The sequence below is a fragment of the Mirounga leonina genome, unplaced genomic scaffold, assembly GCF_011800145.1.
Source record: "Mirounga leonina isolate KUSES-001 unplaced genomic scaffold, KU_Mleo_1.0 Mir_54, whole genome shotgun sequence".
NCBI classification, from domain to species: domain Eukaryota; kingdom Metazoa; phylum Chordata; class Mammalia; order Carnivora; family Phocidae; genus Mirounga; species Mirounga leonina.
The window spans coordinates 10,132,709-10,156,164 of record NW_023270812.1 but is presented as its reverse complement, the minus strand read 5'-3'; the positions used below and the strand labels follow the sequence as shown (position 1 = coordinate 10,156,164).

Below are 23,456 nucleotides of genomic sequence, written 5' to 3'. Positions count from 1 at the left end.
CCCCCCCCCCCCCCCCCCCCCCCCCCCCCCCCCGCTCCTCCCTCACCTCCTCCTTCAGCAGCAGGAGGCCAGCCTTTGGACACCATAACACAGGGGAAAGACACGGGCATTTCACAGGTGCTCCTTCTATGTCCACGGACTACGTGGCCACACCCGGAGCTAGAGCCTACCCGTGGCTGGTCCTGCCGTGGCCATGAGTGGTGTCACCTTGTCACCTTCCTCCTTCCTAGAGGATTTCTTTTCCCTCAGCTCAGAACAAGGAAGAAAATGGGTGATTGTGAAAATCTCCATGGACAACTTCACTCTTACCCACGAGGAAGACAGTCTGTTCCGCGATGAGACAAGGGTGACTGCCGGCTTGGCTGCCCGCTCCAGAAAGGGGCCCAGGCCGCGTGGCGCCAGCACCTGCGAGCACGCCGAAGAGGCTTTGTCCAGTTTCCTCCAGCACAGGGCCTTTGCCCCACAGGCGAGCGGCCCTGCCACACGTGGAGATACGAGAACGTCTTCACTCCCCTTAACGTGAGCACTTCCTCCTTCATGTCCACCGGCGGCGAAAGCCGTGTGACTGGGCTGTGTGCCACGTAACGCCGTGTGTGGGCCCCGACGGCGTGCCTCGCCACAGGAAGGGTCCTCGGCTGGCTCCTCCCCACTCGGTCACCACCACTCGTGTCCTCTCCCCCATGGTGGCCTCTTCCTGCCGGAGGCTCAGTCCTGACATTCTCCTCCCAGGGAGGGCTTGCGAATTGGTCCCCGACCTGTTTGTCATCCCTACACCTACTCCCCCCACCACATGCTTTCCTCAGTCAGACAGAACTATCGGCTGCTGTGAGCGTCTGTAAGTCTGAAAGAGGCAGGATGAAAGAAATGTCAGTAGCTCTCCAGATGAACTCTTACTGAGCAGAGAAAACTTGTAATGATGCATTTGGTTTCTCAACGAAATTTTAACAGGAAGACAGATACTCAGCTGAAAGAGGATCCAGGGCCAATGGCTGCGTAAGCGGCCCTAGTAAATACCCAAAGCCTCATTAGACCGTGTTCTTCACCTCTCAAGAGGACAACTGACTGGCTTTCTTGGTTCCGTGGTGAGAGGAAACCCAGGTTTGCAGACCATCCTCAAGAGCCGAATTTCCTGGTCTGTCCTTGTCCACTGACCTGCAGAGCTGGGAGAAGGCCAGGCTCCTATAGCCACTGAGTGCTGACCCCCCACGAAACAAGGCTCTGGCCAGAACACCACACTGTCTCCTCTTGATAGGTTTGTTTCCAAGGCTGGGAGGGTGGGTGGTTCCATTCAATTTGGTTTGTCCTACTCAATATTTCCCACACAGCTTTTGTGAAATGGTAGCTGATAGAACAGAAATTTTAAGAGGGTTTCATGATCAAATAAGCTTGGGAAAGATGGCATATTTCTTGAAGCTAGAAAGAGAAAAAACACTTTCGACCGTGTTTCATCCAGCTTCCATGATTATTTTGACTCTGAATCTTCTTCCCCTCCCCCCCGCACACATGAGTGCCCACACACACACTCTCTCTGCTATAATACCTGTTAATGTCGTTGAACATAGTTTGAAAACATTGCTGTAAATTGCAAAGATTGAATTTCTTAATCACCGTGCCAGATCTGTAAATTCTGCGTGCTCCTCCTGGTCATAGCAGTAACAGCACCGAGAAGGTGCTCATTCATCTGTTGACGCTGCTTGTTCACAGCTCTTTTGGACACGGTTCTCGAGCCACTGCCCAGCCTGTTTGCAGCCTCGGGATCAGAGGCCAGCCATACTCTGCGGTTGGCTTCAGCTGGAAACAAGGTCCCTGGGAACAAGGTGTCTCCTTCACTCCTTGACTCTGCCCAATTTCAAACCTGGAGAAGAAGGTGGGTGAGCAAGCTGGACCTCCGTCCCTCCCTCTGTCCTTCCTGACCACTTTCGCTCTGGCCAGACCGACTTCACTGAAAACGCAGTATCGAAGTTTCCTCCCATGGCATCAGTCAGAGTCTGCCAAACCGCAGCATTTCCACCGAAATAAGCTCTGTATGCCTCCTTAAATGATAAACTGTGCACCAACATACTAACATTGTCAAAGAAACAAGTCAAAATTGCCTGAACTTGGAATTTTTGATTAGCATGTTGTTTTAGGACTTTGGAATATCAACATCTCCCCCACGAGGCTTTGACTTTGTTACCCTTTCCCCCTAGGTCATAAGGAAACATCATGCCTCACTATCGGTTTTGATTTTCTCAAAAGCTATCTTATTTTCTTTCTTTGAAATTTCAGAAAGATGCCAAACATGCACTTTCTGGGTATCTTTGCGAACTGCGAGGCACGATCTTCACGTCATCTTTGTTTTCACAGAATGTGAAAGTTCTAGAAACTAAGATTTTTCTTAACTATTTTTCTTGCAAGTTACCATGTGTTGGAGGGAACCCAGCCTCTGACCACTGGGGATATGGGGGAGTTACTGGTGGCCATCGCAGGTATCTGATCCAAACTCCTTAAGCTTCTCAGGCCAGTAAGACCCCTGCTAATCATATTAACACCAGCGCTTCACGCTTTTGCATGTCCAAATTCATCTAACTGTAGACAACTTGACATTTGCTTTTTCTAAAGAATGTTCCTGGTTTAGGCCAACAGGATTCACTGCACCTCCAGCCCTAGGGCAGAGTAGCCCTCAAGAGTATTGGTGGTGAACTGCCAACACTTTGAACATGTCTCTAAAAGGGAGAAATAGGCAGGTAATGTCTGGAGAGACAGACTGCACAGGGAGGCCCGGGTCTATTTTTGCAGGGGGAGCAGAGAGGTGGGTATCTGGTGAGACTGTCTGATGTGCGGGAAGGCACAGACCAAACGGCTGGCCATAGGATGTGGAATCTTTTATGGGTAAGCTCCTCTTGATGGCGATCCCCCCTGCCCACCTGCTAATGCGTTTCTGATCATCAATTTTTAGAAAAGAAAACCATATTTCATGGCAGAGGACAAACCTCCGGGGCCCATCCTGAAGCCGCTGGTGTTTCGCGTAGATGACAGCACACCCGAAATGGTGCAGAGTGTCCTGCTGGAGCGTGGGTGGGACAAGTTCGATGAAGGAGAGCAGAACGTGGAAGACTGGAACCTGTATTGGAGGACCTCCTCCTTCCGGATGACCGAGCACGTCAACATCAAGCCGTGGCAACACCTCAACCACCACCCGGGCACCACCGAGCTCACCAGGAAGGACCATCTGGCCAAACACCTGAAGCAGATGAAGAAGACGTATGGCACGCCCCTGTATGAGTTCATCCCCCTGACGTTCATCATGCCCAAGGACTACAACAAGTTCGTGGCCGAATATTTTAGGGAGAAGCACGTGCTGGGCGCCAAGCACAGCTACTGGATTTGTAAGCCTGCCGAACTCTCTCGCGGGAGGGGCATCATCATTTTCAGTGACATTAAAGACTTAATCTTTGATGATACATATGTAGTACAGAAATATATCTGCAACCCTCTCCTTGTGGGCAGATATAAATGTGACCTCCGCATCTACGTTTGTGTCACCGGCTTTAAGCCTTTGACCATTTATATTTACCAAGAAGGGCTAGTGCGGTTTGCCACGGAGAAGTTTGACCTCAGTAATCTGCAGAACAATTATGCCCATTTGACCAACAGCAGCATCAATAAATCTGGGGTCTCATATGAGAAAATCAAAGAAGTGATTGGTCACGGCTGCAAGTGGACCCTCAGCAGATTCTTCTCCTATCTTCGCAGTTGGGATATGGATGACCTGCTTTTGTGGCAGAAAATCAACCACATGGTTATTCTCACGGTGCTCGCCATCGCTCCCTCAGTCCCCTTCGCAGCCAACTGCTTTGAGCTCTTTGGGTTTGACATTTTGATTGATGACAACTTGAAACCGTGGCTTCTGGAGGTCAACTTCAGCCCTGCCCTGTCCGTAGATTGTTCGGCGGACGTATCAGTGAAGAGGAAGCTTATCCATGACACGATTGAGCTGATTTACTCGCAGGGTCTAAGAAACGAGAGGATGGAATGTCGTGACAGTGCCAAGGGGAGCCGCAGCGTCTCCCTCGCCAAGCTGGACATGGGTAGACTCAACAAGGCTTGTAGCGCTCTGTCCTGTGAGTCCCTCTTACAGCTCACAGGTAGGACATTTAAGGATGAATCTGCTGTGAAGAAAGCCATAAAAATATGTCCTGAAAATAAACATGCCTCCCAGCCGAGGGAAATGACGAGCAGGAAGAAGGACCTACTTCTGTCAACAAAAGAACCCCCCAAAACCAAGCCAAAGCTAAAGGGTAGACACTCGACCCATAAGACGCTCATTCCATTCATGTCACTCATTCAATCATGCGTGGGCAAGACCAGCATCTCCCCGTGCCTCCCCTCGGACAACAGCAAGGTGCCGGATCTCCAAGCAGGGAACTTTGTGCTCATTTTTCCTTTCAATGAAGCTACTTTTGGAGCTTCTAGGAATGGATTAAATGTCCGAAGAATAATCCAAGAGCTCCAGAAGCTAATGAATAAGCAACATCCCCACATGGCAGAAAAGGAAGCAAAAAGAAGGTAAAAGAGTTTTGGGGAAACCAGGGATTCCGTCGCTAGGGACAGCAACAGCTCAGCCCTTGACCTCTGCATTCAGCACATCGACCACGTCATTGGGACCCCTGATGTGGGTGCGTATGTAAATATAACTACTCTGCAAATTTGGACACATTCACATGGTGATTAAATTATATGATATGAGTGGTTTATTTGCTCTGATTTCTTGGGAGAATGCCACCCAGCCTCTTGCCTGCACTTGGAAATGCTTTATTACAATTATACAGTGCACTTATTTAAACATGAAAAGAAAAGATTACTAGAACATTTTTAAGGACTCTTATGTGAGAACAACACAAAAAAAGACCAAGTGTTAACTTTTTTGTTTTTTAACACACCATTTTTTTTTCAAAATTATTTTTGTCAACTTAATGATTGAACAGTCATCCAGGGTGAAGCCAATTGCTGAAAACCTCCCCCCAAAATACCCAAATGACTTTATCAGTCCTAGGTCCTGGGCCCTAACTCAGACACGGTGCCACATAGCTTCCCACTGGGGACATCCATCAACCATATTCAAAAGGTGGCCCCCTCTGGGTTGGTCCCCTCACTGATAGGTTACCATCCCAGCATGTGACCTCAGAACCTTCCAGATGCAGCTGTGTTACCATTCCTGCCTCATAAGAAAGCATTGATGAGTCCTAAGACACAAAGTCTCCAGCATTTACTTGAAAACATTATGCTGAGTGAAAAAAAGCCAGACACAAGAGGCCACATGTTGCAGGATTCCATGCCGACGTCTGGAGTCAGCAAATCCATAGACACAGAACGCAGATTGGTATTTGCAGGGTCCAGGGTGGGGGGCTGGAGAGCAACTGCGAGTGGGTAGGGGGTTTCCTTTTGGAAGACAAGAATGTTCTGGTGATGGTTGCACATCACCATGAATGAATGTGCCAAATGTCACTAATGGGAAATTTCATGTTATGCTTCTTTTCCCACAATGAAAAAGTTAAAGCCCAAGTTAAGACAGGCAGGATGAAACATAGACTGGGGACGCAGGAAGCACAGCGGGTGATGCGGCCATAGAAAGAGAACACAGAAAGTGATTGCTCTCAGTACTGGCATATGATTACGTACTGCGATTGCACCTGCAGGTGCCCCTCAATGGCTAACGAAATTCTAGTGCTTGATCTGAATGGTTCAGAAAGAAAGGGGGAGAGAAAAAATCCAGCACTCTCAACACGAGGCTGTAATGCCTATTTTGTTCATTGCTTGGTTTCATGCATAAGTCCCTTTATTTGCTCCCAGTCTTGTTCCAGGAAAGATTTAAAGGAGTTGAGTGGGAATGTAAGTGCATCAAGATTGTTCTGATCTTTTATATCAGTTTTCCACTTTATAGTATTTGGCAAATGAAGGAAAGGTTCTTTTCCACAAACGTTGAGGTGCGCTCTAAGACCAAATCATGAGGCTGGCATTGCTGGAAAACCAGAGATTAACTCTCATTCTCTCCGTGTCTTCAAATACTCGCTCCTTCATCATGAGCCAGGTTTTAATGACTCAGCTGGGAGGATGAACGTTGCAGAGAGGAGTGAAGCGTGTGCTATTAAGGATAGATGATTTTATTGGAGCATTTGAAGTTTTATGGCAATAGCCTTGGGCCGTCTGTCAGGAAAAACATGCAAAGTCTGGGCAGTATATCTCTCAAATGGCAAAATGTGGGCCAATTAAACAAAAACCATAGTGGAGTAAGATAAACCTCAAACGCACCAGGAAACTGTGCGTAGAATTTGCACGCAGGTGCACAGTTGTGTAAGGGACATGGAGGGAAAACATGAATGCAGTCTTGCTGAGGTAGGAAGGTCAAAACTACAGAGTCCAGAGAATTCTCCGGGAGATGTGGTAGTTCTTCAAAAAAATCCTTGGACTTTCACTTCTGGGAAAATGGAATAGGCGTACATTTCCTCATACCTTCACTCAGTACAACTGAACGCATTGGCACGTACAAATAGACAAGCGTGAGGAGTCACAGAGGGGAGAAAGAAGGCAGCACCACTAGGGACCCCAAGAAAAAATAGAGTGTTGGGTTTCCTGGCTTTGAGGATTTGGGGGTGGGGTTTGCCTCATACTCCAAACTGGGCGCTAAAGTAGCTGACAATGCGAGTGGACACAAAGAGCCAAGACTCCTCTCCAAGCCGAGGACTAGGAGAGGAGCAGCTCAAGGAGAATGTAAGTAAAGGAGCCTGGGACGTGAATGGGATCACTGACTCTGGGAAATCTCCCAGGGAGCTGGAAGCGCCTTGCAGTTGAAGGGGAAGGTTCTTACTTCATTTCCAAACTGCATTCTATCTCCCCTGGACTCGAGGTTGGAAGAAACCAACAGCAGGGGACACAGGAAGTCACGCTGAGAACCTTCTGGAAGGAATGGGGCAACTAGAAGTGTGCCCACTGACACTGAGGTCACACGGGCTGGAAAGCAGCGGGGGGAGTGTGGCCCCCACCCGCCAAGCCCGCCCCCGAGTGGGCGGAGCCTGAGCAGGAAGTGGTGGGACAGCCCGGAAGACAGGTGGCAGGTGCACAGCGGCCGGCCAGCATGAGACAGACCCACCGGCAGGGCTCAGAGCCGTGCCGCCGCCGCCACCTCGGGGGCATGCAGGGGCTCCGGTGGGCATGGGCAGAAGGAGGGCAGCCCCCCGCGTGGTCTCTCCAAAACCTGACCTTCGAGACTCTTCCCGTCTGCTGAGCAGACTCCCCGAGTCCGCCTGCAAATGTGCAGTGATGGCACAGCTCCCCGTGGAGGAGGCTCGTCCAGGGCGTCTCCGCTCCTCTGCAGGTGGACCCTGTCAGGAAGGGACGGTGGGAGGTAAGCCACATCCCCGCATCCTCAGCATCCTGAGATACTGATGTCCCCAAGCCGGCCACCGTCTGAAATCACTGTCCGTTACCATCTCCCCGAGGGTTAGCTTCCCAGGGGACGAGGCAGGGGGACGAGGCAGCAGACGGGCCAGCTGAGGGAGAAAGGAGGGTCGCTGGCTCGGGCAGGAAGGGACGGGGCCCGTGCGCTCCCTGCTGGACTCTGCCCTCCCCTGGCTCGGCTCACCTCGGAGTTGGCTCAGTCCTCCTACGGCTACATTGTGCTTTCCTTTTTGTCTCTTTTAGGTTCAGTCTGACATCTTGTTTTAGGGTCAGAGCGCAAAGAAATACCTTCTCTCTCTTTCCTTCTGTGAAAAAGACCCTGACCCACGTCGTCCAGTGAGGGGGTAAAGGGCAAGCCTAGGTCACATGGGTCCCCCTTATCCCAGGGAATGGGGGGTCGGGGGCACCCCTGGGGACCCCCCAGAGCCCCTGGAGAGCAGGAGCAAGACTTCCCTTGAGGAAAGCGTGGAGGTACAATTCTCGGAAGAAGGGGTGCTCGGCAGACACAGGCAGCGTTCGCCTGTGAAAATGGAAGGGTGGTCAGATGGGGAGATGCAGGGAAACTGAGGCCTGGAATAGTCCCCGAGGCCTCGATGCGCCCTGAGGCCGCAGGTGAACACCAGATGTTGGGTAGCATCTGCTGCAGGAGAAAGTTACAGAAGCGTCAGCCTAGGATTCCACCCTTGGTCAGGACCGGACAGGACTGAAGAACACAGACAAGCAGCAGCTTTCGGCACCAGCGAGGGCCACACAAGAGGTCTGGCCTCCTGGAACTTCCTAGACCCTCCTAGCTCGTGTGCTCCCCACCATGTTCACCCACAGCCGCTCCCGGAGGATGGCCCTGGGCTTCAGGAGGAGGAGGAGCCCAGCACACCCCCAACCCCAGGAGTGTGAGTGTGTGGGGAGCTCGGAGCCCGGAGAACTGCCGTGCAGAACAGAGCAGTGCCTTAACTGGGGTGAATGGGCATTCCGGAGACCCTTGTAGTCACCCCCCTTCCCACTTCCGAGCTGGCAAACTGGGAGCAATCTGGCAGTGAGGGTCCTGGGCAGTGGGGCTGGCCGTGGGGCCCCCGGCTCTGTGGCGCTGCCGCCTTGCAAAAACACGGAAGGGCTCCGAAGCCTAAACAAGCAGACTGAGCCCGTGTTAACAAGCGAAGACACCAGAGCTTTCCGGGGGCCGGCAGGAAGAGGTCAGCAGGCTAGCTTGTACGGCGGGAAAGAACACAAGTGTCACGAAGAGGGTGCGCCCCCTTCCTCCTCTCCGGGGCGGCTTCCCAAAATAAAGGACACAATTCATTTAAGTTCTAAAATAACTAAAATATTATTTTCATTAAAAAACTGATTTGGGGTTGGTTTTAGTGAATATTCTATCATTAGATCTGCACTTACTACAAAACCTGGACACCTTCAAGGCTGATGGGGACTTTTTTCAGGTTTGTAGAGATGTTTCTGTTTTATTTTATTTTTCCAAGCATTTTCACATAGGTCTCTGCTGATTGGCCTCTGGGAAGCAGACCCAGGCCCCCGTGCTCCTGGGCTGGGGCTCTCGGGCCACGCGAGGCCGCCTCCCTCAGCTGGTGGCTGTGACCCGACATTCCTGCTAGAAGTTTCAGTATCTATCTTGCCCTTAATTTAACCAAATGCCTCGTCAGTTCTTCTTTAAAAAAATAAAAATCTATATATCCAAACAAAATAAAGGAAATAAATATGCTGGATTGCTGGATTGGTGCTCTGCAGATTATGCTTTTCTCATTTTCAAGATCTGGAAACGTGCACATACTAGCAGACTGTGTGGTTTGGGAGGGGATTTGCAAGATGACTGATGTGCTTTGTGATGTCAAGGAAAGTCTCTCAGGAGAGAGAGTATTTTTGTTCCTGAGAACCCTGGAGAGAAATAAGTCAAGCAGAGAAAGACAATTATGTGGTTTCACTCATACGTGGAACATAAGCAACAGCACAGAGGATCACAGGGGAAGGGAAGGAAAACTGGATGGGAAGAAATCAGAGAGGGAGACAAACCATGAGAGACTCTTAACTCTAGGAACCAAACTGAGGGTCACCGGAGAGGAGGGGGTGGGGGATGGGGTAACTGGGGGATGGGCATTAAGGAGGGCACATGTGATGAGCACTGGGTGTTCTATGCAGCTGATGAATCACTGACCTCTACCTCTGAAACTAATGATGTACTGTATGTTGGCTAACTGAATTCAAATAAAATAAATAAAATAAAACAAAGATTGTATAAACAACAAAAAGAAGAACCCTGGAGCACATCCCATGGAGAAAGTCGCTGGCGAGAGGAGACAGGTTTGGGGCGATGGGCCCATGCAGGGGTACAAGTGGCCGAGGGTCAGTGAAGCCCAGGTGCGGGTGAGCGTGCGGAAGGCTGAGGGGTGTTTCAGCAGTGCTGGGGTGTCGCTAGGAGGTAGTGGGCTCTGGGCAGGAAATCCAGCTGCTGAGGGCAGCATCCAGCAGCAAATCTGTCACTGCGCACACGGTGCCATCAGCAGAAACCTAGCTGTTAAGGGACAGGGAAGCCACGGAGCTTCTCACTCCACATAGGGGACCACCAAGCGAGTGACAGAGCGAAGGACGGTTTTAGTCTCATAGATTCACCACACTTTATCAGAAACTTGTGTAGGAATCCGGACAGTGAGGACGTCATGTGCCTTTCACACGGAGAGAATATTGTTGAATTGTATTCTTCTGTCGAGCATTTTGCTGTAGGCAGCGTTGCCCCCCGAAGACGTCTACGTCCCAATCCTGGGGCCCGTGAAGATGTCACCTCACAGCAAAGGGCTGGTAATGGAAGCAGAGTCAGAGAGATGTGACGAATCTGCACCACTGGCTCTGGAGGTGGAGGAGGGGTGCACGGGCCAAGGACCGGCGGGCTGTAGAAGCTGGCGGAAGGAAGGGAGCGGGTTCTCCCTGAGAGCCCCCAGCTGGGACGCAGCCCTGCCAACCCATCTCAGAATTCTGACTTCCAGAACTAGAAGCCGTTGCTGGTAGAGATTTGTTTCAGCAGCAACAGGAGACTGAGTTCGAGTTCTAAATAAGAAAACACAGACTAACAAAACACGGACTAATATGGTTGTTTCGTGGAAGTGTAACAGAAACAAGGTCAGCTCGCATAGCATGGGAGGCAGTCAGCTGGGTCCCCCTCAAAGTTTCTGTCTCTCGGGTTTAGGATTAACACCCAGGTGGTTGGCAGCCTGCACACCTGTGAGACCATGCACATTGCAGTGGTACAGTGTGCATCCCCGAGGTACAGGTGTGTGTCCCCGAGGTACAGGTGTGCATCCCCACGGTACAGGTGTGCGTCCCCAAGGTACAGGTGTGCATCCCCGCAGTACAGGTGTGCATCCCCGAGGTACAGGTGTGCATCCCCGCGGTACAGGTGTGCGTCCCCGAGGTACAGGTGTGCATCCCCGAGGTACAGGTGTGCATCCCCGTAGTACAGGTGTGCGTCCCCGAGGTACAGGTGTGCATCCCCACGGTACAGGTGTGCATCCCCGAGGTACAGGTGTGTGTCCCTGCTGTACAGCATGCATGGAGCTCAGGGCCACAGACAGGACGGGAGGGACAGACACATCCCCTTTCCCCACAAACCTGGCCCGTGGCATTTTGGGAAACATCCTAGTGGATAAAGGGACTGTTTAAGGTAAAGCAGAACAACAAAGTATATTTGGGAAAAGCCGTATACATCCACAACCTAAAGAAGAAACGTCACTTCAGGCTCTGAGCAATAGTACCTAGCAGCAGGTGCGCTCCACCCAGATTCCAAGCTCCCTGCAAAATCCTTCTTCAACACCCTGCTGCCCTCGGGGCATCTGGGTGGCCCAGCTGGTTAAGCATATGACTTTGGCTCAGGTGATGATCTCGGGGTCCTGGGATTAAGCCCCGCATCAAGCTCCCCACTCAGCAGGGAGTCTGCTTCTCCCTCTCCCTCGGGCCCTCCCCCTCCTTGTGCACGTGCTCTCTCTCAAATAAATAAATAAATTTTTAAAAGACAAAATGAATATAGTAACAATCATGAGAAGGCATGAAAATTAGTTATGGACTAATAAAAAATTAATCCAGGCTGTAGGATAAGTCCAAGGTGTGAGTGTGTAAAATGTAGGGTCATTAATCATTGGGTTTTGTCTTTTGCATGGGGTGTTTGTTCTAAAGAATCAGCAGCACTAAATCTATAAACGAATGTTTAGTTATTTAAGGAAATCTAATCTAATTAGAACCAATCTTCATATGCTCAAGAAAAAGTAGTTTCAAAGTTGTTACATCGAATAAACTGAGCATTAAACAGTGCTAATTTTTGTGACTAGCCTTCCCCGTTCAAAGTGCCCCTGATTTTCAGAGTCAATAATAATCAGAGTTATGATGACCTGTCATGTTATGGACTCGCTCATTTATGCCAGAACTAATTTCCAAAACCTCCAGGTACTACTGTCACTGTTGGGGGGGTGGGTCAAAGACGTAGGAGGCCTGGTGTCCACCCCAGTTTGCTCCAGGCCCCTGGGAGGGACACAGGTAGGTAGGTGGTGGGAACGCATCTGGGGATAAGCCTAGGGGGTGAGGGGGCCAGAGGACTGCGGGACCTGCCCCACTGCTGGGAGCAGGGATCATGGAAGGCTTTCCAGAGCAGAGGTGGCCGTGCAGGCCTCGGAAGGACAACAGAGGTGGCTTGGATGAGACGGGGCTGGTCCTGGGGAAGGGGTCTCTTCCGGTGAGGGGTGCTGGGAGAGGGCACTGGCGGGTGGGAGGGCAGAGCCAGGTGGGACCAGTGGGGCTGGAGTGTGCTGAAGCTGGGGTGCCATGCTCTGAACCCAAACCCTCCTCCTTTGGAGCATTCGGAGCCACCTGGGGATGCTGTGTGGGAGGCGACACCAGGTCACAAAGGAGAGGAATCCATCACTGGTCTTGTGTCACCCACCCCCACAGCATTCCTGGGAAATAAGATGCCCAAATGTCGTGTGCACAGCAGAATGACATAGGGAGCCCCCTCTCCCCCTGGAGGCCTTTGGGTCCTCATCAGGCCCTTCCCCCCGGAACCTGGGCCAAGCCGCCCCCCTTCCCAGCCCTGGACGCTCACTGTGGTTGTTCTGGGGGTTCTTCCTGCTGCCATTTTGAACAACTACGTTTATACGCTGCTTGCAAACGTGTGGAAATACACAAAATAATGTCCTGCCTGTCGTCAGACTGCATGTCCAGTGTGGAGCCTTGAGGAGGCGCAAGGAACTGGACTGGCATTCGATCTAGCAGCTCCCGGGTGCAGCACGGGATGAGCTGTCCTAAGCATGCTCTGATTGCCACTGCGCCCCACGGCCCCCTGAATCCATCCTGCTCTGATTCCAGACTGCATGCACCAGACCACTCAGGAGCTCGGCAGGTGACATGTCATGAAACCACCAGCCAGGCCGTCATCTGGCACCTGAACACCGTTCACTGACAAAATTGTACATTAGTTTATGCTCGCTGTCCATGCACAGAAGCTCCATTCCTTTTATCCCGTACCCCAGCGATCCGTCCTGTTTGCTTTAGCGAAAATTCTCGGGATAAGCCGATTCAACATAAAACAATTGGCAAGTTCATTTTTTTTTTTTTTTTTTTTTAGCCAAACCAAAAGCAGCTTTTCCGTTACAGGTTAGTTTTACCTGTTAATGTGAAAAGTGACCTGGCCCGTGGTCATCAGAAAGGAAAAGGCTCGGTCCGGGTCAACTGCCCGGGGAGTGCCTCTGTTTTCCTTCAGAGCCGAGAGCACGCTGTCCCTGGGTCCCTTTAAACAGCATTACCAACATACTGACGATCTCCGTAACATGGGCATAGTAGACAAATAATTATGGCTACTAAGATCTTTCATGTCCAGCAAATAAAAACATGAGTATATATCGAAAACACATACATAAACCCACATCTTGCGATAAGATTGTTCAAGAAGGTATTCCTTCTCTGGGATCGGGGGATTCTCCACGTGAGCATAAAAACCCACTAACTTCCAACGTGCTGCTTATTCTCTAGGCGGCCTACAAAACAACAAAATAAGCAGGTAATTGGTCATTGTTTTGACTTTGAGATGAGAAGATCCTGAGTCTCAGGAGGGGACCACAACCCTGAGACCCACATCATGCCGACCCTGGCCAGGCGCCCCGTGGGTCACTCGGAGTGACTACAGCCCTCTTCCTATCTGACCCAGCAAGGTCATGGGGGTTAGAGGTCATGGAGGGCAATTGGTCAGGCTGGGGCAGGCACGAGGCAAGCCTCATGCAGAGGAAGGGGAGTCGGTGTCTATTAACCCGGGTGGCCCAACAGGATGGCCCTGCTGAGCTTCCCCCGGGCCTGTCCCAGGGTAGAGCTGGTTCTTGTGATGAGCAAAGGGTCCGTAGTTCATCCTTTGCTGAGCCCCCCGTCCTCGAACTGGTGTTGCTCTAAGTGCTTGTCCTGACCAAGGAAGCCTGGGGTCTACAGTGTCTCTTCCTTCACAACTTCTAGACGACTTGGGGTGTCCTAAAGTTTTGTGTGTTCTCCACCATTTGGTGCCGTGAATATACTATTGGTTTTTTTGTGTCTGTTTTAGGAAAAAAAAAAAAATGTGGTTGGGAAGTCACATGTAACATTGGGTTTTGAGGGATGCCCGACTCCTTCTGTCCGGGAGGACGTTTCCAGGCTTGTACCTGATCTTCACGGCCCCGGATGCAGACCGCGTTTCCCGGTAGCCCGTGCAGTACACAATCTTGATGGTACCATCGGGGTATTCCCTCCTCTCGAACCCGGCCGTTTGGATCTCCTTCTGCCCGTTGCTGAACACAATGGTTCTGTCGCCGTTCCTGGGAAGGGAGAGCAAGCTGGTCAGGTAGCCCGCATGGTGGCTGGCACTGCCCGCATGTGACACCGGGCGGGGCGGGGGGTTGGCAGGAGCACCAGCTCTGGATCCTCATTCCAGACCTCGGTGGATGAGGGCAGAGAATGTGCAAAGGCCAGAGCAGGGAAGGCACACGGTGGGTTCAGGGTGTGGACAGAAACGCAGTCTGGCGAGTGTAGGAGAATGACGGGGTGGGGGGCCGGACCACGGGGTCCCGGGCTGGGAGCTTTACCCGGAGGGAGAGGGGAGGGATTATACATCATTCAAGCAGCGCAGAGCTTCTGCAAACTGTGCTGTGGGGACAACTGGAATCTACCACGACGTCCAGGAGCACCTGTGGGGCCGCGGGCGGCTGGCCAAGTGGGGACGGCCTCACCTCTTTCCCCTGCACACTCAGGGCATTAGGAGGTAGCAGGCTCTGGGAGCACCTTCTCGGCATGTCTCAAATTGTTGTTCCCGTGTGTCCTGCTATGGACCCGGGCTTCCACCAACACAAGCTGACGGGACATTCGCTGAAGACCACAAGTATTTTTAGGTTACAATGCAAGCATGACCAAGGGCAGGGGAGAGAACGCAAGTCAGCGTTTAGATTCATGTGGGAACCAGATCAAGGTCATGGACAAAACCTCAGGGTCAGTGACATTATTTTCTATTATTCCGTTTACACAGAAACCTACTCTTTTACAAAAGTTAAATTAATCTAAAGAAATTGTTGCCCAAACACACCTGTCATCATACTGACCTTTCCACCCTGACGACTGTCCCGTCAGGAAACATAGTCTCTTCACGTCCGTCACTCAGACGTTTCACTGTCCCATCCGGAAACACGATTTCCTTTGAGCCATCAGGGTGGTATTTTTCTGTGGATTACACATTTTAAAAATGCATCTCCCTAATCTCCCTGCTGCATCTCTCAGCTGCTCACACATATTTCACAGTGACCCACTCCACAAAGCACCGGTATTCAAGACTTGGTTTTGTACCCTGCTCTATCATTTTTTTTTTTTAAGATTTATTTATTTGAGAGAGAGAGAATGAGAGAGCACATGAGAGGGGGGAGGGTCAGAGGGAGAAGCAGACTCCCCGCCGAGCAGGGAGCCCGATGCGGGACTCGATCCCGGGACTCCAGGATCATGACCTGAGCCGAAGGCAGTCGCTTAACCAACTGAGCCACTCAGGCGCCCTCTATCATTTTTTATTTATAGTTGAATATCTTACTCTATGCAGACTGCTCTTCCGTCTCATTAGAACACAAAATTTATATTCTTCCAACTTAGCCCAAATTATCCCCTCAGCTAAAATGTTCTTTTCCTTCCATATGCTCTCTGGCTCCTTCAACGTGGAAGGTCATCGTCAATCCCACAGCAGGTGACTTTGGGCTTCTGTATGCCTTTGACCTTCACTTTTACTTTTTCACAGTGACTTGGGGTGTCAGACCAGGTAATGTGGTGAAGACCCAGGCCTCCCTCCGCAGTAGCCTCCAGAAACAACACTGACTTTCAACCTTGTGCAAGAGACAGACCCTTAGGGGCTCCTGGCTGGTTCAATGAGTAGAGCATGCAACTCTTGATCTCAGGGTTGTGACTTCAAGCCCCACGTCAAGTGTGGGGTCTACTTAAAATAAAAAATTTTTAAAAAGAGAGCGAGACAGAACCTTTAAAGGCCACGGGGCTCATTGTGCAATGCTGAGACCCAGCTCTATCCAGTGTTATTACAGATCAAAGGCATGGTTTTATTGCCCGCATGTGGTGTAAATCACTGTTTGCATGTGATTGTGAACAAAAGAAAAGATGTTAAACTTAATTCATCAGTTTCTGTTTTCTTTTTAAAATATTCATGTGCTTCTTTTTGTTTTAACTGTTAGCTGTTACTGGTGACAAGAAGCAGCACAAAATATACATGAGAAAAATAAATGTGGTGATAAATCTTACAACGGAGGGAAAATTCTACCCATTGAAATATTTTTTAGCAAAAAACTGTGAAAGTTTGTTGTTATGTGGTACATTGATGGAACGCCCAGAAGGAACTGGGAGGCTCTCCTTTGGAACAATTCTTGTGAGCACCACTGAGTTCTCTGACCCCTGGTGCATACTCTGAGCACAAGTCTGCTGATCTGTATGAATTTTACAAGAATGTGTGTGTGACACACAGTTGCATCTGTAAAATGGCAGGAGTGGAACATGAGGCCTTTAACTTTGCTCCCAAAATGTCCATCATCGGTAGCAGGTTTGAGAATGCGGACATGCCTCCCAGGACAATAACAGGACTTGGAGTTTCTACGGAGAGAGGGTGAATCGGTGCGTGAGAGACATCCGCATGGACCAGCCGAGACTCTGAGGGCTTCGAGGCTTAGGGACAGCAACGACACACAGGTCTACAAAGTACCTTTCTCTTCCAGATGACCTGACTCGACATTAATAAGTCACCTGACATGGCGTGTGGGAACTAGCAAGTGTAACGTTCCATTGTCAAAACCTGGCTCAAGGTCACTGAAGCAAGCACTTGCTCTCGTGTCCACCTCTCCGCTTACTTGCCAAGTAAGAGCCCAGAGGACAGGTTGTGAAGGTAAAAAGTCCAACCAGATACACCTGAGCATCGGCTGGAAAGAGCCTGTTTAGGGGCCTTCAAGCTGTCGATGACGATCTGTTTAATGAGGACCTTGACTCTCGGCACGCGGCAAGTTAGACGCTCTGAAAACACTCCCGTTGCCAAGTATGATGCTCGATAAAATAACACTGGAAATCCACTTCAGTGAGCTCCCACACTCATGGCAAAGGCCAGACCTCACACTGGCCTCCGAGAAGCAGACAGATCCGGAGCGGTCTCGCTGCCGGGTGCTGATGGTGTCCAGGCTGCTCTCACCGTGGCTCCGCGGGGGATCAGAGCTCATCCCTGCTTAAAGATGACATGCTCAGAGGTCATGCCGCCCGTGACCAGGATGAGCCAGGAAACAACCACCTCCGGCAAGGTGAGTGCGCCAGGGAAACTGTCCCGTTCTGAGCCCTCGGAGGAATCTGGGGAGTTGGGGACGCCCCAGCCCCAGAAGCCAACCCAGAGGAGCCCCCGGCAGAAGCAAGCACAAAGCTTTCTGGGTTGACAGACCCAGACGGGGCCCCCGGGCCTGCCGCCCAACGCAAACCGACAACTGGAGCCACGGAGACGGTGAGGGGGCGTACCGCCAGGGGGGTGGGGGCCACCAGCACAGACCCACCACGAACACCGCGAGTACGACGTTACCGGAAACACCGTACAGTCAATGCGTGTATTTTAAGAATTGAAGGAAGAAATTTAAAACAAAAAAGAAGTGATATTAGCAAAAAAAAAAAAAAAAAAGGCTAGATAAATTTGAAAGAAACAAAATGGAAGTAAAAAATAAAATCTTTAAAATTAAAGGTAAAAGGTGTATTGAGGAGCATGTAATATTCAGCTGAGGAGACAAATGATGAACCGGGCGGTAATTGTAAAGAACTTACCCAGGATGCAACAAAGACAAGAAAAACGTAGTGTGAGGAGCGCCGAGGAGTGTAGGGAGCAGGTGGGGCCCCACACCCGTGATGGAGGGACAGAGAGAGACAGAGCAGGAGGGTCACGCTGGCGAGGACGACAGCCGGGGACGTCGCTGAACTCGGACAGGAGTGCCGGGTGAGGTCGAGGGCACCCGGTTCATCGCACTGCGAATGGTCTCTAGCATAAGTGTGCCCGCGTGTGTATTGCGTGGAACGTGCTTGTACTAGACCATCTTTCACTGTTTTCCTGAAATTCTCATTTCTCCAGGCCTCCTGCTACGCCGGGCGCCCTACCTGTCGGAAGACGTGAGTCATTCAACCTGAGGGGCACACAGTCCCCAGCACAGTGGATGCAGTCCCATCTGCAACCACCCCTATCATAACGGACCGGGAGACACAACATTACCTAAACGCAGCAAGAAAGAAAATTCACCTTCAAAGGAAGAAATTAGGTGGAGGCCAGAGCTTCCGACAGATGCGACAGGGGGCAGCATTAAATCCTCTGCATGCTGAGAAAAATTGCGTGTTATCCTTTTGCTTGAAATTCTCCAGTGATTGCTCTTGGCATAAAAGTCCAGGTCCTACACACTCTGGCTCCTCACGCTTTGACCTCACCTGCTCTGTGAGGCTCTAACTCTTCCCCGGCCACGCTGGCCTCCGTGATTTTCCTCAGACATTTCACTTGCTCTGCTCTCGCTAGAATGCTCCTCCCCTGGTAGGCACGTAGCTCTCTCCCTCTCAGTTCATCCTGCCTCTCCTTAAGTATCACCTCCTCAGGGAGGGCCTCCCAGATCAGCCTACAGGTAGAGTACAGGAAATAACAGCCGGGTGTCAAATAACAACACCCCGTTCTCCATTGTCTACCTTCTTACTTTTCTCTATAGCTTTTAATATGTGTTGATTTTTATTTTATTTATTTTTATCTGTTTGTTCTCTGTCTCCCTCCAACAAAACTTCACGAGATGGGGACATCTTACAGTTTTGTTCACTGTCATGCATCCAGCCCGAAAACAGCGCTGGCCCAGGGTAGGCATGTAATAAAGATCTACTGAACAAATGGTGTGGAATTGTACATCATGATAAATGATCATTCATGAGCAAAGGTGAAATCAAGGGCAGTTTTCAGATGAAGCAAAACAAGTCAGTTGCCCCATCTGAAGTACGCACTTGAAGGAAGCTGCACCGAAACATGCAGGAAAGAAGAGTGAGCCAACAAACCTACATAAATGTGAAAAAATCTAAAGTAAACCTCTACTGTATAAACAGTGATAATCATGAAGAATTTTGAGGATAAAAAAAAAAACAACAAAAACAGGGAGAATTAAAATACTGTCAGGAGCTTGCAGGAGGGCGTGAGAGGCAGAGAGCGAAGCCTGGCTTCCCCAGGAGGACAGCAAGCCTACAGACAAGTCCCTCACTTGTGAAGTAAACCCTCTGGTTAAATAAAATTATCTTCAGATTGTGTGTTTTTCATTTGTATGTTGCTAATAAGAACACACCTCAACACACAGATTTTAAAATAGCAAAAGAAAAAGAATGGGGAAAGACAGACCAGGCAAGCGCTAACTACCAGAGGGCCCCGTGTGGGACCGCCATGTTACCAGACCTAAGTGTGGGCGTCACTGCCCAACGATCAAGACAGAGAAACATTACAAAGAGACTGTGATAAATCCATAGTCAGCATGACAGATTTTCACCACACTCTCATTATTTAATAGCTCGTGCTGATTTTAACATTAGTAAGAGCACAGAACATTTAAAAACACATTTTTTTTGTTTTATTTAAATTCCAGGTAGTTAATACACAGCATTATATTAGTTTCAGGTGTACAATATAGTGATTCATTACTTCCATAAATCACCAGGGGTTCATCACAAGTGCCCTCCTTCCTCCCCATCACCTATTTCCCCCATCCTCCACCCACCTCCCCTCTGGTAACATCAGTGCGTTCTCTGTAGTTAAGAGTTTGTTTCTTGGTTTGCCTTTTATTTTCCTTTTCTCATGTGTTTTGTTTATTAAATTTCACATGAGTGAAATCATTTGGTATCTGTCTTACTCTGACTTATTTCACTTAGCATAATACCTTTTAGATCCATCCATGTCATTGAAAATGGCAAGATCTCATTCTCTTTTATGGCTAGGTAATATTCCACTGTATATAGATACACCACATCCTCTTTATCCATCCAACAGTCTATGGACACTTAGGCTGCTTCCATAATTTGGCTATTGTTAATAATGCTGCTGTAAACATATGGGTGCTTGTATCCCTTTGAATTAATGTTTTCATATTTTGGGGGTAAATACCTAGTAGTGCAATTGCTGGGTCATAGGCTAGCTTTATTTTTAACATGTTGAGGAACCTCCTTACTGTTTCCCAAAGGGGCTGCACCAGCTTGCATTCCCACCAACAGTGTCAGAGGGTTCCCCTTTCTCTGCAGCCTAGCCAACACCTGTTGTTTCTTGTGTTTTTTACTTTAGCCATTTTGACGGGTGTGAGGAAGTAGCTCATAGTGGTTTTGATTTCATTGCCCTGATGATGAGTGATGTTGAGCATCTTTTCTTGTGTCTGTTGACCATTTGTATGTCTTCTTTGGAAAAATGTCTGTTCATGTCCTCTGCCCATTTTTTAACTGGATTACTTGTTTTTTGAATGTTGAGTTTTATAAGTTCTTTATATATTTTGGATACTAACCCTTTATCAGATATATCATTTGCAAATATCTTCTCCCATTCTGTAGGTTGCCTTTTAGTTTTTTTGTTGATTGTTTCCTTCACTGTGCAGAAGCTTTTTGTTTTGATATAGTAACAGTAGTTTATTTTTGCTTTTGTTTCCCTTGCCTCAGGAGACATATCTAGTAAGAAATCGCTACAGCCAACATCAAAGAGTCTACTTCTTGTGTTCTCCTCTAGGACTTTGATGGTTTCCTGTCTCACATTTAGGTCTTTCATCTATTTTGAATTTATTTTTGTGTATGGTGTAAGGAAATGGTCCAGTTTCATTCTTCTGCATGTGAATGTCCAGTTCTCCCAACAGCATTTGTTAAAGACACTGTCTTTTCCCATTGGATGTTCTTCTTAGCTTTGTTGAAGATTGATTGACCATATAATTGTAGGTTCATTTCTGGGTTTTCTATTCTTGAAAACACAACTCTTAAAAATCTCAATCTAAAGGCATTTATAGATTTATGCACATGCTCTCAAGCACATATTGGACATTTGGGGGAGAATGACTATATTCTAGGCCATAAAGGAAGACACAAGATATCAAAGAAAAAGTAATAATATAAGCTATGGTTTGACACAACTTAGATAAATTAATATGAATAGCAAAAGGAAAACTAAGACACCATACATTTGGAAATTACCTCAAAACACTTTCAAACATAACTTATGAGCAAAAAACAAAATCAAACTACAGTAAAAAATAAGAGACACTTAGAACTGCATTAGAAAAATAAATGCTAACAAAATTTGAAGGATATAATCAAAAAGGTGCTCAGAGGGAATATATAGCCTGGAATGTTCATATTAGGGAACAAAAACTAAAAATTAATGAGCACTTATATCTCCCTTCTATCTTTTTTAAGATATTTATTTTAAGAGAGAGAGCACCAGTAGGAGGGGCAGAGGGAGAGAGGGAGAGAGAATCTCAAGCAGACCCCATACTGAGCTCGGAGCCCTACATGGGGCTCGAGCTCATCACCCTGAGATCACGACCTGAGCCAAAACCGAGAGTCGGTCGCTTAATCCACTGCACCACCCAGGCGCCCCTCTACCTGAAGAATTAAAAAAGAAAATAAAGTCAAACATAAAACATGATAAATAAAAAGCTTTAATTTGTGAAAGAGAAAAAAGAAAGCTATAGTACAATGCATCAACAAAGCCAGAAATCAGTAATTCGAAATAAATAATAACCACAAAGACCTCTGTAAAATTGGTCAAGGAAGAAGCATTAAGAAGGAGAGAGGGATTACAGGCACAGACGAAACAGAGACCTGAGCGCATGCACATGACACTCTGGAGGAGGGGTTCAGTTATGCGTGACTTCTGGGATCCTGAGGGACAGCCGTTTCATCCCGGGCTCCGGAGCCAGACCACGAAGGAAGCCAATACGTGAGTGCGGACAGACCTTGAGCTTGCTGCTCTCAGCTTCCTCATCTCTAAGATGAGGACAGTGAGGACAACTATTGCACTGGATTCTTTGAAGGTTAAGTGTGCAGATGGGGAGCATCTGGAAGAACACCGGCCACATATTGAGCACCAGGAACTCAGAGCTATTCTTACGATTCTTACTATTAAATCATTAGGGATATAGCTTTCATTAGCTAGAAATTTCGAGGGACCGCTCTCACTCCCTAACAACTAGACCTCAGAGGTCTATGAGGCACAGTGGAAAATGTACCAAAGATCCAGGGACCACCTCCCTAAATAAACAAAAGGAGAAATGAGCAGATGATGGCAAGCCTGGAGAGGCAGGGGAGGATGGGGATGGGCCAGGTGGAAGCCCTGAGTTCTGTAGGTGGGAATGCTCAAGGAGACAGAGAAGTCGATATAGAAGGACATGGGCCGGGAGTTCCAGAAGAAGAAATGAGAATTCAGAAGAATGGCAATATCGTCAAAGGTCATGGCTATGAACCTTCTAGAGTGGATGAAAAAATGTAAATCCATAGGTGTAGGAAGCACCACATATTCCAAGCAGAATAAATAAAAAGAAATCCTAGGGATATGTTATAGGTGGAACTGTGTTCCCCCAAAATTCCTGTATTGATGTCCTAACCCTCAGTGCCTCAGAATGCGACCTCATCTGGAAATAGGGTCTTTGCAGAAAAAGTAAGTTAGGATGAGGTCATACTAGAGTAGGGTGGGCCCTGATCTCATATGACTGGTGAACGCACAGACATATGAATCGTGAAAGGGGTATTGATATGTGCCGCTTACCTTCTAGGGGGTCAGAAAATGTGATTGCATATATATATGTACATGTATACATATATACATACAGAGAGAGAATGATAAAGCAAATATGGCAAAAAGTTAAAAACTGAGTCTGGGTAAAGAGCATACAGGAGTCTGGAAGTCTGAAATTACATTAAAATAAACTATAGTCTTTCTTAATTTAGAACAAACAAAAAATAACAGAACGGAACAGCACAGCTAAAGTCTGCACTAATGGACAGATACAGAACGCGACGCCCAGCAGTTAGAGGGCCCCTTCTCTGCAGCTCACCCAGGAGCAGGGCACGGAATACGCTGATATTGAAGAGAAATAGGACCATGGAGACCGTGTTTTCTGAATATGGTGCACACACCTTCCACTGATAGGAGGAAGTTAAATCAACAAACTGTAAACAGAAGGGGAAAGGACAGATTGATGTCTGGTATCACATCATCAGGACAGAACTGGGTTGTCGTGTCCCTGGTGTGTGGTGACCCACTCCCATACCACCCCTACGAAACAGGACGCTCCTTTGGCCCCGGAGGCTGCCCTGCCCAATGCTGGGGATTCACAGGCAGCACCCACCGTACTTGACACACCCGACCTGGGGGGTTAATCCCACTTCCTTTGGAAAGAAAGGGCAACCAACCACCTGGTCATGAGAAAAGGAGACTTGGGTGTGAACAGAGGTCATTTGCATGCTAGTGGGTTAACAGG

The 23,456-nt window shown here is 48.8% G+C and overlaps 1 protein-coding gene across 1 annotated transcript; it reads left to right on the top strand.

Moving 5' to 3' along the window:
- The first annotated feature begins 193 nt into the window (after positions 1–193).
- On the top strand, positions 194–12,993 carry LOC118001806 (probable tubulin polyglutamylase TTLL2). The gene is made up of 4 exons (XM_034991948.1): positions 194–346; positions 2,939–4,548; positions 10,681–10,960; positions 12,976–12,993. Exons 1-4 carry the CDS (start codon positions 194–196, stop codon positions 12,991–12,993), a joined length of 2,061 nt encoding a protein of 686 aa, XP_034847839.1.
- The last annotated feature ends 10,463 nt before the right edge of the window (positions 12,994–23,456 follow it).

Coding starts and splice junctions, on each gene's coding strand:
- LOC118001806 (XM_034991948.1), top strand. CDS start 194: ATGAGTGGTGTCACCTTGTCACCTTCCTCCTTCCTAGAGGATTTCTTT. Junction 347..2,938: donor TGTTCCGCGATGAGACAAGG/GTGACTGCCGGC, acceptor ATCAATTTTTAG/AAAAGAAAACCATATTTCAT. Junction 4,549..10,680: donor GAAAAGGAAGCAAAAAGAAG/GTAAAAGAGTTT, acceptor TGCACATTGCAG/TGGTACAGTGTGCATCCCCG.